This window comes from Melanostigma gelatinosum (assembly GCF_949748355.1).
Source record: "Melanostigma gelatinosum genome assembly, chromosome: 4".
Taxonomy (NCBI): Eukaryota; Metazoa; Chordata; class Actinopteri; order Perciformes; family Zoarcidae; genus Melanostigma; species Melanostigma gelatinosum.
Genome location: NC_136637.1, coordinates 25,076,622 through 25,090,814, shown reverse-complemented (window position 1 = coordinate 25,090,814; position 14,193 = coordinate 25,076,622). Strand labels below are relative to the sequence as shown.

Genomic DNA, 14,193 nt, shown 5'->3' with positions numbered 1-14,193 from the left:
AGTGCTCAGGGGCAGCGCCAGCCAATGGTGCAGTGAGCTGACTGGGCACTGCCCCACGGCAGCTTCCTGGCAGAGACGGAGAGAGAACAAGAGAGAGGATAAAACTCAGGCTGCTTCGGCCTAATGAAGGCATTAAAACAGCCTCGGCTCGCATCATGTTTGCTCATTTGTTTTTGACCACTCGGTCGAAGCCAATGTTTGATTGGCTGGCTGATTAATCATCTCCAACATGACCAGCCTTGTAAAAAAAAGAAAAAAAGAAACTTGACCATTTAAGCATTTGAAAAAAGTTGCTGGAGCAGTTTTAAATGTTCATCTGTTTCCAAAGAAGTGATGCACACTTAGCAACTATTATGTGTTGTAAATGTTTGCATCTTGAGCACATAAATGAGATGAACTGCTGATAAAGTAGGAGGAGTAGGAAAATATTAAATGGGAGCGTCCTCGTGATGGATTCAGACGTCCAAAACAGCCCTTTCACACTCAAACAATCGATGTTCTTGCAGCTTGTTTAGGGAGGTTAGTGAAGCCCTGATCCTAAGGTATTCCTCTCTCTCTCTCTCTCTCTCTCTCTCTCTCTCTCCAGCTGACAGCTGCGAGGGGCCTAGTCAGCTCTGGCACAGGCAGCGCAGCGACGGACGGCCGCCTTAACTGCCGCAGTCGGAGCGGAGCAGATTTTTCTTTGATGAAACACAGCAGCGCCGAGCCAAGAACAGCAAGTGGCACAGCCGAGATGTAAATCAAAAACCCACCCGTGTGCTAAGTCATACACATGGAGGTCTGCGAGAGGAGCTGCTGCTGTCTGAAAATGCATGAGTAATAAGGACTCTATAGACATGTGGTCAGCTGTGGCATGTCTGTCCAGGCAACACGAATCACAGCTGTAGGTTTCTTTATCTTTACTAAAAATAGTTAAAAGGTCAAACAAATCTGGTCCAATTCACAAAGACCTGGCAGCTTATTCCTAAACGTGTCGTGTGTGATACTTTGAGAGCACTTCTCAGGTCAAAGTTAAGCCTAAAAATACATCTTTATGAGGACATATCTGAGCCAACTCTGCAGATGTTTCTTGATTAAGCCGAGGCCCGGAGCACATTTCTTCTGGTGGTATTCCAGTGATATTTCGACACTTACTCAAACCAGATCCTATGTTTGCTTGTGTGACTGGTTGGATTCATTGGCAGAATGAAAGTCAGAATTCCTTTGGTTACAGTGAGCTGCAACAGTCATACCACACTGGTCACATAAGAATGAGAACATTTGACCTGACCTACACGGACTATGGGGAAGGAATAGGACAGTGTAGAGGTGGCAGAGCTCAAATTGAATTGAAAAGTTTTTGTCTCTGTTTGTTTGTGGGTTCACACGTGCACATGTTCATTTTGAAACTTCAGAGGACCAATCGGAAGACACTCGACAGCCACAACCTCCCATAAATCTCCTCCTCTCTCTCTCTCTTTGAATCCAACCTCAGTCAAGTCTCTTCTTCTGCCACTTATCTCCCGTTTCTACACACGCCGTGTGTTCTCCCGGCCAAGTTTGACTGAGGTGATTCAGCCGAGCAGATGCCAGACCAGGGGCTGTTCTCTCACTCTCCCTCTCTCCCTCTCTCTCTCGTGGCTGTGACTCAGGAAGCATTCTCATTCCATTACCCAGCATTCCCTCCTCAGCGTCTCAGACCAGACAGACGGTTTACAGGAATACCGCTGCAGAATCATCACCGGGGCCTCCGCTTTATGAATCAGTGGAACATGCTGCAAACATTACACCCTGCAACACCCTTCCCAGGCAGCACCCTTGCATTTGCCTATAACTCACTGCTGAGCTCACAGGAGGAGACACAGGAGACACAACAGACGTGGGCTGAAGTGCTCTCTTTAGCTCACGGGAATGTACCGACTGGTGGGAAACTTGTGAGAGGAAGGTTACCATCACTGTACTATGATAGCCACCATCATGCTCGCATCCACTTTATAGTTCCACATGGTTTAGAGGCACAAATGCAGAAAGAGAGGAATGTCTGATTGTTTTTTTTAGTCAGTTTTCCTGTTGACAAAGTCTGTGCGGAATATTGCTGGGCGCAAACTGTCAATACCAAAAGATGCACTGTACCTCTTAACAATCCGGAGACAAAAAGATCTCGGTTAACCTCGGCCGTGAAGCTAAGTGAACCACATGTTCAATGAAAGGTCAAATCTCTTTCAGCAGCAGTGACGGCAGGACGTTTCCTCTGAGGAGTAATCAGTCTTTCACAACATCTGGGAGGAATAGCTGCTGTAACCTTTCCTCGCTGCTACAACCTTATTGGCATATTGACCAACAGTGATGTTGCTGTTGCTCTAAAGAAAATGTAGCAGTAGGAAATGTGTGCCTCATGTACATATACCTTCTATTACATGGTGGAAGCTTGAATTCTGTGTGAAGGACACGATTAGGGTCAGCCAAATTAGCTTGCTTGACAGTTTCCTCTTTAAATATATCCAGTAAAAGTTGGAGGCAAAGGATCTTTTAGTTTCTCCTGGTCTTCTTATCAAATTCTGGACTTGAAATTTTAATGTCACAGATGGATTGCCAAACCAGACTATGACACCATAAGAAATGACTTATTCAACAGTCACACTGTGGGAGAACATCTTCATAATGATCGTATTTAGACAACACTGCCTTAATCTTCAAAAAGGATTTATTTAAGAACATACAAACACGGTGCCCCTAATTTAAACTGTGGTCAAAATCCACACGAAATATTTGCACTGCGTCACCCGCTGAATCATCCCCCCCCCCCCCACGGTGATCCATTGTTCCATCAGGGATACATTCCCTAAAGATCTAGACCACTTCAACTCTTTCATCATTGACACAGACGACCGTCATACTCCTGATTCAGCAACATGAGTAGAACAGTGTCACAAAACAGCTGGCTCACAAGTCAAACAGTCCAAGATGAACAAATGATATGATCTGTGCTTACATCAAAGCCAAACTTAAAGCAATTATGAGCCTGAAGTCCAAAGTAGTTTAAGAAATCCCTTCCCCCCGTGAAACAGCTGAAGCAAACATGTTCCCAGAATTATAGATGTATAAACATTTTATGTGACACAAGTCTGAAGATTTACTCAGATGAACGTCTCTATTCTAAGAAGGTACATATTCTATGTATATGATATTTTAAATGTGAACACAAGCTCCCTTGTACTTTAGGCTACGATGAATAATACGTATATTTTTTGGAACATTTGCAGAATCGATTACTCTTCTATATCAACAAAAAATGATGAACAGATCATTTTCTTTTCAAAGTAACAATGAAATCCATCACACGGGGGAAAACACTGAGAAAATGATTGCCAGCTGCCCACTCCTCTTTCCAGAATAAAGAACAATAAATAAACCTCACAGTTTTGTGGAATTGGTGACATCGCCAAAAGCACTTAATGTGTTCCTCTGTGCACACACAACCAAAACTATTCACAGGCTACTGGTAAGCTGTCATTAAGCGTTTGACAGAGCCGAGGCCTCAAAGCGGGGCCGTAATGGTCGGTTGTTTCTCATAACAGTCGGATTATCGCCGCGCAGTCTGACGTCTACAAATGCTGCTGGGGGAAACACAGGAAACGCGGTCATTTTGAGGAAATTCAACATTGGTGCCAATGCCACTTCACCACAAAAAAAAAAAGTGTGTGTGTATGTACATTGAGTATGTCAATGTGTGGCATACGTGCGTATTAGTGCATGGCACAGTGGTGTGTGTGCTTGCATACAGGTGTGCATACTGCATGTATAAATGCAAGTTTGCTGTAAAAAGACAACAAGAAATAGCCATAGAAGTGTAAAAAGCTCTGACAATGATGAAATCCAAATATCCATGACTCACCGCTTTACAGGCTGAATCAACAGACTGACCTCTGCATTTATCTGAGAGAGGGCGTCTGGGACTCCATGCACACTCCTCTAACTAAAACATTTTCATCAAATAAGCTCACACACTCGGCAGCTTGGTCCCGGCCAGGAGAAACTTTAGTACGGTATCGGATGATGCTAGAGTACACACGCCATTCAAACCTGATATTCTTTTTCAAGAGGGGTCAAGTGTTTTTCTTTGCAAGCTAAATATTGCCTTTGCCGGTGGGCCCTAATATTTATAGCACAGTGGACTTGCAGCGCACGGATGATCAGCCGCTGTTCCACTCACGGAGAGCAATGCACACGGTTTACAAAACGTACGCACCTGGTGTGACATATGTCACAATTAGACGTAAGGAAAAATAACGAATAATGCTTTAGCGGGGGGGAAATTTCTTAAAAATGCAATTGCACAGCAAAAGTTTTTTTTTTTCATTCACAATACCTGGCAGTAAAAATCTAAGCCTGTATAAAGTCTACTGACACAACGGCCCTTCAGCTCTGTAACTCACGCCTTCATTAACACACACGCTTTCTCACTCACGGTCAACCTGTCACTCTTTTCTCACTCACTTATACCGTTATAAAATAAACATGGAGGCACACAAACTGCCTTAAAAAAAATAATAAAATGAACAGACAGTGTTGATTTGCATTCTTGGGAGTAATTAGGAAATCAACTGAGCAGCAGTGAATGCAAATATCTCAGAGTACATCGAGGTAACACTGCTGCTTCACCCCCGGACAAAAACATCAGCAGTACACTGAATTCTATCAGTTTTATCACGGAGTAACTGCTCACATGTTGCAATCAAAGGGTGCACAGTGAAAGGTCCCAAATCTCCCATCTGGGGTAAGTTCTTCCTGCAGTGTTCAAAGATTCCTTTCAGCATGAATCTAAAGCACTGGTTGAGAATGCAGATTAAACTCCAGTTCTGTCCCCAAATGGGAGAATGTAATACGATCAGCCTGAAATGAGACATGATACAAAAGGCTGATGAGTACTTAGATCACTTTCATACTCCATGCTCAGCGTAAGAGACTGTAAAACAGACCGAGTGCCACGTTTAAATTAACAAAACTTTTCATGACAGCAAAATATGATGTGAAAATGTTTTGATGTGTAGTTGAGTCAGTACGTGCTGAAAGGAAGTCCATGTTGCGGGATTTTTCTGCACTCCAAAGGGAGGCTGAAAACTATTTTAATTCATAAACCCACGAGATATTAAAACTGTTTTAGAAAACAACAAAAATCACTCAACTGCCTCACAGAACCAAACAAACGGATGTGTGTCTCCTTCAACGGTAATCTGCTCGACATAATCCACAAACGCATAACACATCTTGCGTTCCCACAAATTTACGGGAAGTGAGTTCAAAAGCGTCGCAAAGACAATGAGACGATTCATTCTGGTCCGGGATGCTGGAGATGGAGGGCTGAGGGCACAACCGTGCTCCAAGAGAACTTCATAAATGCTGAGACACATTCAGCAGACATATGGTTCGTGTTTAGCAAGAAGAAACAATCATCAAATCCGTTGATCCTCTTCTTGCTGTAAGGATGATTGCTGATATAAAAGTCTGTTCCGTCTAATCATAATTTAGGATGGGGCTGTAATTACCTCCGCCCTCGCACAACAACACTCTGTCTAAACAGGATGGAGCAGGCTGCCACAGACACTCAAAGCCCAGTTTCTGCTGTGAATGCTATCCGTATGACAGAGCTCACTTCATCTCCGTAATTGTTTTTAAAGTTTTCGCTTTCACTGATGAGCCACGGTCAAAGTTGATCCTATTTATTCTGGAAGGCACGAAATCAAATATGAATTTTGAGCCATTTGAGCATTTATCATCTTTAAGATTAATATAATTCTAAATTTGAAACAAAAAGCAGATATGTTTTATTTTATATTATTTTAAAAATAATGTTTTAAATCGTCAAAAAGTCAAGTTGCCAAATTTTCCATTAGCAACTAAATGAGTCAACATCATAAGCCTCCCGTAAACTAAACGCTGCCATGCCTTGTTAACATCTATAGAAATTGCACACTAGCGTGGCGGTTATTCCACACACTGTAGCCTACATCACTTCACATGGCATTCGTGTGCAGCAAAGACTTTGAATTTGTTATTTATGAATTGGCCGAGGATCCAAAGTGAGCTCTGGGTTTAATTAACAGACCTAATCCACAACTGCAAACAGGGCTCTCAACATAAATACACAGCTGCCTCAAACGATGCTCTTAGGGGAGCCATATGGAAGCAACATCATTTTGGATGATGGCTTTTTATCTCCAGGCCAGACTGACACTGCTGCTGTTTGACTTAATTTGCTTTAGTTGTCCTTATAGTTTGTTTTAACGACAGCAATCATCATTACATTACATGTTACTCCAATTTATCCATCATGTCCAGGAACCACTCCAACAACTGTATAACTTCCAAACACCTCAACAGCATCACTTTTTTTTTAGACCTGTGGTCTCGTGCTCACATTTGAACCTAAAGGGGCCTACCTTGTGGGAAAGAGAGGCACGAGCGCGGAGCTTTTGCTGCCAGGTGCGCTCTTTCCTCGGACGCGCAGAGCGCCTTCGGGCTGGCGCAGCTCATGTGAGTCGGGGTGTCATGGGAGCTCCGGCAAATCTGCGATCCGAAACCAGCGCTCCCGGCGGCTCGCCGCGTGTAGATGTCCGCCTTGCTGCCGTACACGGAGAGCGACAAGCCGGTGAAGTCTGTGAACGTCGGGCTCTGACAGTGGCTGACCATCCCGAACAGCGCTGAGGGGTTCTGCATTGATGACTCGGCTTTTCCCATGCAGTGTGTGGTCGCTCCTCACATTACCTGCGCATAAACAAATCACCAAATCACTGCAAACTGCATCAACGCGAGGACTTGTTTTCCCCCGTGCAGCCATACATTCATTTGAACAGGAAGAATGGAAACATTGGAGAATAACTATTTAACTTCAGGGCTTTGGTAACACCTACCTTATTCAATTACCCAGTGAGGCACAGAAAGGGTCTAATTGCGCACACCGGCATGTTTATCGAACTGAAGGAGAGAGCATCTGCAAGCCTGATCGATAGCATCCTCTCAGTGAGGATCAGTCATCAGCATCCCATGCGTGTCTCTCTCTCCCTCTCCCTCTCTCCCCCCCTCTCTCTCTCTGATTGGCACTCGACCAGGCAGGGTCCATGAGCACCAATGAAGACTGTGTCCGTGTTTTCTGTGGGAGGATAAGATGTGGATCGAGACAGCTGTTTGCAGTTCTGAGCTTGGATGTGATCGGTTTGCGAGCCACCGCATGCGCGACGTGATACTTGACGGTCATTTAAAAGCTCGATGGTAAACCATGCGGAACAAGTCATTCAACAACGGTTTGCTTTGGCGTAGGTACGTCCACGCTACGTGATCATACTGATCAAATCATATCAGCCATTGATCTGCTTCGTTTCACAATATGCAGGGACCCAATACATTGAATTCAATATGTTTGAATGCTGCATATAACGCGCATCACGCGTCTTTCTAAACTTGTGTAAGCTGCAGTGATTTTTAGGCACGTGTAGCACTCTGCAGCTGTACTTATTCCAGTCCGTTTAATGTGACATAGACTTAGGCTACTTGAGAAAACTTGAGATCTCAGTTATCATACAGCAGAGAATTTGGATAAAATTGTGTTGATATATTTCCAAACATTCCTCCTCAAAAAAACGTGAATAAAAATGTGAAAATCTTCACACTTTGAAGTATTTTGTTCACCATCTGCTATTTGTTTAGGCTGTCTATGTTAATCAGACTGCATTATTTTTGAGTTGTTATTGGAGTCATGGTTCATTATTTCTGACTGCAAAAACATAAAAAATACCGATCAAAACCATCACCTGGATATCATTGAAATGTTGGATTTAAAATGAGACTTGATTCAAATAAATAATGATCTGCCAAGTCTTACCAACGTTCATACTTACGCGTTAAAGTGTCCTTTCCTGTGTTAAACGCTTGTGTCGAAAGAGCTGGTGTTTATCGACTGTATTGATGTGGGAAATGCTATTCTGCAGCGCCACTTAGTGGCCTTCCTGTGGAAGGTCTAAATCCCAACTCGGGTCAGAGGTGACACTGGCAGCAACAACATAAACGCTTATTACTGTGCAAAAAAAAAAAAAGGCGGGAGAAACAAACTGTCAAGTGAAAGTTTAAAAAGTGTTCTGTAAGAGGTGTGTTCCCTCAGTGCAATGTGAGGTCTGGGCTGTTAAAGACGGGAATTACTGGATCTGATGGTGCCTTTGCATGCTGTTGGAAATTTGGATCCATGTGGATGAACATGGACGACCTGAGAGAAACAGAAGTTATATCTATTGATGGTTTACGCAGTGGACATTTACCAGCTGAGACAGGGACACTGGTATTGTTTTCACTTTGAGTCCATGCATGTGTGTGTGTGTGATTATGGCAGAATGTTGCCCTAAAGACAACTACTGTAAGGAACTACCAAAGTAGCAATTTTGAATACTTCACCTGGTGTTTATATGTCTGTCTGTTGACAGATTTTGTCACCGCGATAGTGTTGCAACCGTGCTGGATGCAGTCAGAAAACTTCACAAATGTTACTTTAGAACAAAACCAAGGCAGAGGTCTAAGATGGATAGCTCAGCTCTTTCTTTTAACTTGTCTTCATTCTGCTGTTAAAATACTTCTGACCAAAAATGTTTTCTAAAACAACATGCCAAAATCTGACTTTGGTAAAATTAAACTGGGGACTCATATAAACTCTGACATCAACTACAACATTTGTGCTGTTGCATCTTACCACCTGGTGGGTGTAACTGAGCATATGAACACAGCCACCAATCAAGAACAAGTGATGGTGAACTGATGTGAAAAGATAGATCAATTTAAACAATGCCTGCATGGAATACAAGCAGTATGGTGTTGTTAAACAGGTATTGTATTTGTTTGGAAAATCTCGAGAGATAAACATGATCACCGTCACAAACCGGCCTGTAGTTTTAGCAAGGCTAGCCTAGGCCTTTTCCTTCAGCTTCCACACACCGTCACAAGCAATAGAGTTCTGTTTGGGTAGTTTGACTTGGTTTCGTCAAAAAGTAAAAGAAATGTTTAGAATCCACATCTTTAACTTTCAAGTCGTGTGCCTGAGTGTTTTTCATTCCTTTAAAATGTCCTGCATGTCACTTGAACTATTAGGATGTATTTATTTTGTACTCGTCGCCTATCTGGATGGAAGAAACTTGGGACAATTTAAGGAATATGGACAGATTGGGGGCCTTGGAGTCTTGGACCACGATGGATCCTCCTAGTTCCTCCCAGTCTGCGCAATAGAGTCCACAAATACTAATCCAGTACAGTACACATATTTTAATACACACATGGTAATGATATGACCCAATGGCAGCCTGGGGCAGTTATCTGCTAGCAAGAAAAGGAAGTGGGTAAAGGGAAGGAGCGAGGGCTATAAAGTTAATCATTTAGTAGCCGTTAGCTTTTATAGTCTGTGTCCATTACAGATTAAGTGGTACTGCGATAAACCATTTAAAAATGTTTACCAAATTCACTCTTTTCCTTTATTTTGGAAGATAACGTTACATGATGAACGTGTGAACCAAGTGAGTTTCATGGTCTAGAATAGATGACCGGAGGGTCACTGGATTTATTTATCTGAAAATAAAAATGATTCAGCAAGCAAGACACATATCACTGGGAATGACCACGGTGACGCAAGTGTGCCAGACCTAACTCAGAAAATGTTTTGACATTTCTACATTCAAATTCCCATCATTAATCACGAGTAGTGGGATACATGTGGCAGATTTAAAGTACAGAAACTTTAACCTAATGCACTAGAAAGCAGCAGCCAAACATATTTCAGATGCTTGTGGACCATCGACATTAAAATACACTTACATTCACCATGTGTCCAGTGTCACCTCGCGATGTGTATTGAAATGGCATAGGTAAACAGTGGTTAAGCTAACATGTTAGCTCGACAGCTAACACACTCGTGCCACATGTGCGTGTTGAGTGACTCCCTCACACTCTGCTAGCTTCAGTGTGGGGCATAGTTTTGGGTAGTCTCATAGCTAAGCAAGAAGTGCATGTTCATGTTTGTTTTTAAAGTATCTGTGAATATCTCCTGTAACCTCGAATTGTTACAACAGTTAACGCTAGCTAGTATTTTAGCTAGTAAGTAGGCTCCTCTGACTTTGTTTGTGTAGGAAACCCGAGCTATTGTTTGCCACGGGACTTTTAATGGGGCATGTTACTTCTCTTCTTCTGACAAATCGTCCTAAAGGGAGATGTTTTGAAGTAGCATCGCTTCCAAGAGTACTGGGATTTGTTGTAAGACTGAAACGTTATCTTCTTTCCGGATAACAAAGGATCCGTTGTGTTTTAAGTGCTCCAAAAGTACTCGCCACTGGTAATCTAGAAATTCCGAGCTCTCGAAGAGGCCTCGAAGGCAGCTGTTGTGACACGTGAGCCTAGTGGGCGGTGACCGGCGTGTTTGACTATCAGATGTCAGTTTCTGCAGGAGACTGTGGAAACAGGAGTTCGCCACAAAGGAAGGAAGCAAGCATGTCTTTGCACAGACTGATGGTGTATTTGTCGACAGCATCCTTGTTTTGCTTCATGATAGGACTCAATGCCGCACTCTTTGTTCTGCGGTTTATTTCACCAAGTCTCACCAAGAAGATCATTCTCAAAATGGGTGAAAGGTCCACGATGACCCAGAATCCCAACTTCAAGTATGAAGATTGGGGACTGACATTTGCATCTGTTGATTTCGTGAAAGCCGTCGGCAGCCACCTGTGGATGTCTCTCGGACAAGATGCCTTTGTGGGGGGAGAAGCTCCGGACACATCTGTGGTCAACTTGGAGGGAAAGAAAACAAGTATCTGCAAGTACTTGAAAGGTGCGTGACAAGATGTGGGCTTTTGCGTATCGATCAGGTTGTATCCCTCTCTCCCTCTGCTCCTACATCTAAAGCGGTGTTTCCTTTACTGCAGACAACAGAGCGCTGGTGTTGAGTTTTGGAAGCTGCACCTGACCCCCGTTCATCTTCAAACTTGACGAGTTCAAGCAACTCGTCAGGGACTTCAGCGACGTGGCTGACTTTCTTGTGGTCTACATCGCCGAGGCGCATTCAACAGGTGAGTACAAGTAGCCCAGTGTGCCAGGTGAAGGTGTCAGTATCGCTGAGACTTATTTGCAGAAGCTATGAATCCAAAATCTGTCTGGGGAAATTGTGCAAAGTTGTATATATCAGCACTTTCCTGAGAGACTTGAAAGTGAACATTTCAAGTTTTAAAGATGAATGTGTGCCTTGAAAGTTCCTGATTTTCCTTACACTTGAAAGTACAGAATAATCTAATAATCAATTAGATCAATTATTGATCAATAATCAGACTTACTTATCCTAATGGAATAATCCCTGCAACGGAGGATTTCTAAATGCAGCAATTTAAGATTTTAATTTCTAAATGATCACTTGATTCAATTTTCAGATGATACTAGAAAAGCTTTTGATTACTTCATCACATTTAATATTGTCCCAAAATAGTCAAGTGTTGAGTCCCCCCCCCCCCCCCCCCCCCAAAAAAGGTTCACTTAAGGAACAGAAAAGTCCTTTTAAGTCCTTGAACTGTAGCTGTTGTGCATATAAATGGGGCGGTAACTACAGTCTGGGCTACGTTCCCCTTAATAACACTGCGATAAACTCTCGATGCCGTAATGCAACATCTGTAAAACGTATGACGCTGCGTTCAGCATCCAGTTCCAGTAAGACTCCTGTTCTTTATTTCTGTGTCAGATGGTTGGGCCTTCACCAACAACATTGACATCAAGCAGCACCAGAGCCTGGAGGACAGGCTGTCTGCAGCACAGATCCTGGTTCAGAAGGAGCCCTTGTGTCCGGTGGTTGTCGACGACATGAGCGACGTGTCTGCCATAAAGTACGGCGCTCTGCCCGAGAGGCTTTACGTGCTGCAGGCTGGGAAAGTTGTCTACAAGGTGAGAGCCGTGCGCCACCGACACTTAAGTCAAATTCAAGCGACCGTGATTGACGGGTTGACGGTAAACGTTTTGTCACGTCCCACGTGCCAATGCAATGAATCGCGTGAGCGAAAGCAGTACCAGCATTGTGTGTGTATCTGCACTCAGGCTATCTGCAGTCACGCTATCGCATGAGAAGGAGCAGTGAAAGATTCAGGCGACACTAAAATTCTTGGCATGAAGCCAGGCCCGTGTTAGCGAAGCCAGGAATGTAGTTACAAGGTGTTAAAAAGGCGCAGACGTGTCTGGTGTCTTCTGTGCGCATGTTCTTTGTCATCGCTAATGAAAGTGGGAACTAAATGGTGTTATTTTGTCATTAACATTCCTCTCGCTCTGCGTTCTCTAGGGGGGCGTGGGGCCTTGGGGTTACGATCCAATGGCGGTGCGTTCGTTCCTGGAGAAGGTGAAATAAGAAGGTTGTTCAAGTATTTGCCATCCGACTAGTCCGCCCACATCATAGTCAACATATATTCTCCTATCAACCAATACCATATTGTTTTAATCAATGAACTGCTGAATCTACATGTGGTTTTATATCTGCACTTTATAGCTGTAGAAATAGTATTCAAACTTGCACTAATAGGAGGAGGAGGAGGAGGAGGAGGAGAACGTGCTCCTACTGTCAATCTCTGAGCTTGAATTCGCCTCTCTGTGTTTCTTAGTGACAGCTGCAGATTAAACCGTTGGCCTCTGTAGCCAGATGAAGTGAAACGGAGAGAGACGGTCTGGTTCAAGAGTTTGTTTGAGACGTCGCACAATGTACAGGAGATGTCCCCTAAATTGTCTTAAATTTTGACGTTTAAAAGGCCGTAAGATTTGATGTCAATGAAAGCACTCGTTTGCCACTTTTGTCGCAGGTTCATTTATCATTAAGTCTGTCGTTGGCATTGTAAACTGTATCATTTACTAAGCGCTTCTGTTGTCAGTGAATGCTCCGAGGTAATTTCACAGGAGGGTGTTTTTTATATATATGATGGTTACAGTGCAAACCTCTGGTGACTGTAACCTGATGGATTACTTGAAAAACAGCCTTCTCTGGTTTATGTAGGCGCATTCATGATGAGACATGTAACGTTTGCATGATGGCACAATAAAGAACAACCTGGGAAGAAGACTCCTGCATCAGCTCCTCCATTCATACGCGACATATGATTTGAATTGTGTTTCCATGACCCTTCCTCCACTGCCGACACAGCTGGATGGAAATAAACTGGGTAAAGTGAAATCATTGTTCAAATAAAAAGCAGCAGCCATTGTTTTGAAACATGTATCATCGCCTCTCTGAGCCGCTGACTCACCCATTAAGACGGGCTGAGGTGTTTTTCTTCTTACGTCATGTTTCTGTGGGGAAAATGGCCGAGGGCTGAACTGTTGACGCACACAGCAGTGTGACAACACACGGCGAGCTGGCTGTTGTTGACCGTCTTGTCTGGAAATGACAAATGGTAAACGTCCTGCACTGTATGCGAGTCATGCCAAGATCAACAAGTTTGTGTGCGCGCACACACACACACACACACACGCACGCGCACACACACACGTGATGTGTGGCATTCAGGCCTGATGTGAGTTAATACCTAACCATCTAAGTGTTTGCAAATCCATCGATTTTGGCTCCCAGCGTGTCTAGTCTCACTACAAAACGTACTGCCTCTCTTGCTTTAATTCTTCAATAGTGTTGTATAACACTAAGCAAACGGGAGTGCATTGCCTTTCAAGGTCTAGGTTTTATTGATGTCTTTTAGGGGTGAAAGGGGAACTATTTTAATAATAGAAAATAATGATTTACCTCAAGGTAAGAATGATTAAACTCCCAACAGTATCATTATAAATAGTTTAATTGGCTTTCCTCTTGTCTTTATGGCTTTTGCCTCCACAACAATATTTAATTAAGAACCCACTCATGTACAGTATTTGGGTAGATTTCAATATTTTTCAAAAATGCACGCAATAAAAAGCTGCATCAGTGGTGATTCGTGCCCTGGTTTGTCTGATTAGTGTAAAAGTGACTGGAAAAGTAAACCCTGTTTAAAAAAAAAAAAGAAGTAGTAATACTTTAATATATAAATCACAAAAGACCAAGTGACAAAACAAACCACAGGATCATAGCTCGGGTTACAAAGCTACTACCAGGGTACGGTAATGAACAAAGCAGGTTTGTTGTTTTGTCGCTGCAGCTTTCATAACCTTAACTGCGTGGATCTGAAGTTGGAGAACAGGTTT

General features: G+C 43.2%; 2 protein-coding genes across 3 annotated transcripts in view; one reads left to right on the top strand and one right to left on the bottom strand.

The window, feature by feature from the left end:
• glis1b (GLIS family zinc finger 1b) overlaps positions 1-7,004 on the bottom strand; it is a 63,872-nt gene extending 56,868 nt beyond the window's left edge. The window contains exons 1-2 of the mRNA XM_079267139.1: positions 6,891-7,004; positions 6,420-6,744 (exon numbers count right to left, since the gene is read on the bottom strand). Of these exons, the coding sequence (XP_079123265.1) occupies positions 6,420-6,717 (298 nt within the window). The 5' untranslated portion in view covers positions 6,718-6,744; positions 6,891-7,004. The remainder of the gene's footprint in view (positions 1-6,419; positions 6,745-6,890) is intronic.
• Positions 7,005-10,469: 3,465 nt separating this feature from the next.
• On the top strand, positions 10,470-13,250 carry dio1 (iodothyronine deiodinase 1). 2 transcript variants are annotated; one of them, XM_079267157.1, is made up of 5 exons: positions 10,470-10,831; positions 10,926-11,069; positions 11,729-11,928; positions 12,317-12,386; positions 12,633-13,250. In XM_079267157.1, exons 1-4 carry the CDS (start codon positions 10,495-10,497, stop codon positions 12,380-12,382), a joined length of 747 nt encoding a protein of 248 aa, XP_079123283.1. In that variant the 5' UTR covers positions 10,470-10,494; the 3' UTR covers positions 12,383-12,386; positions 12,633-13,250. The 2 variants fall into 2 exon arrangements, with proteins under 2 accessions (XP_079123283.1, XP_079123282.1); XM_079267156.1 differs by having other exon boundaries at positions 12,317-13,248.
• Positions 13,251-14,193: the final 943 nt, after the last annotated feature.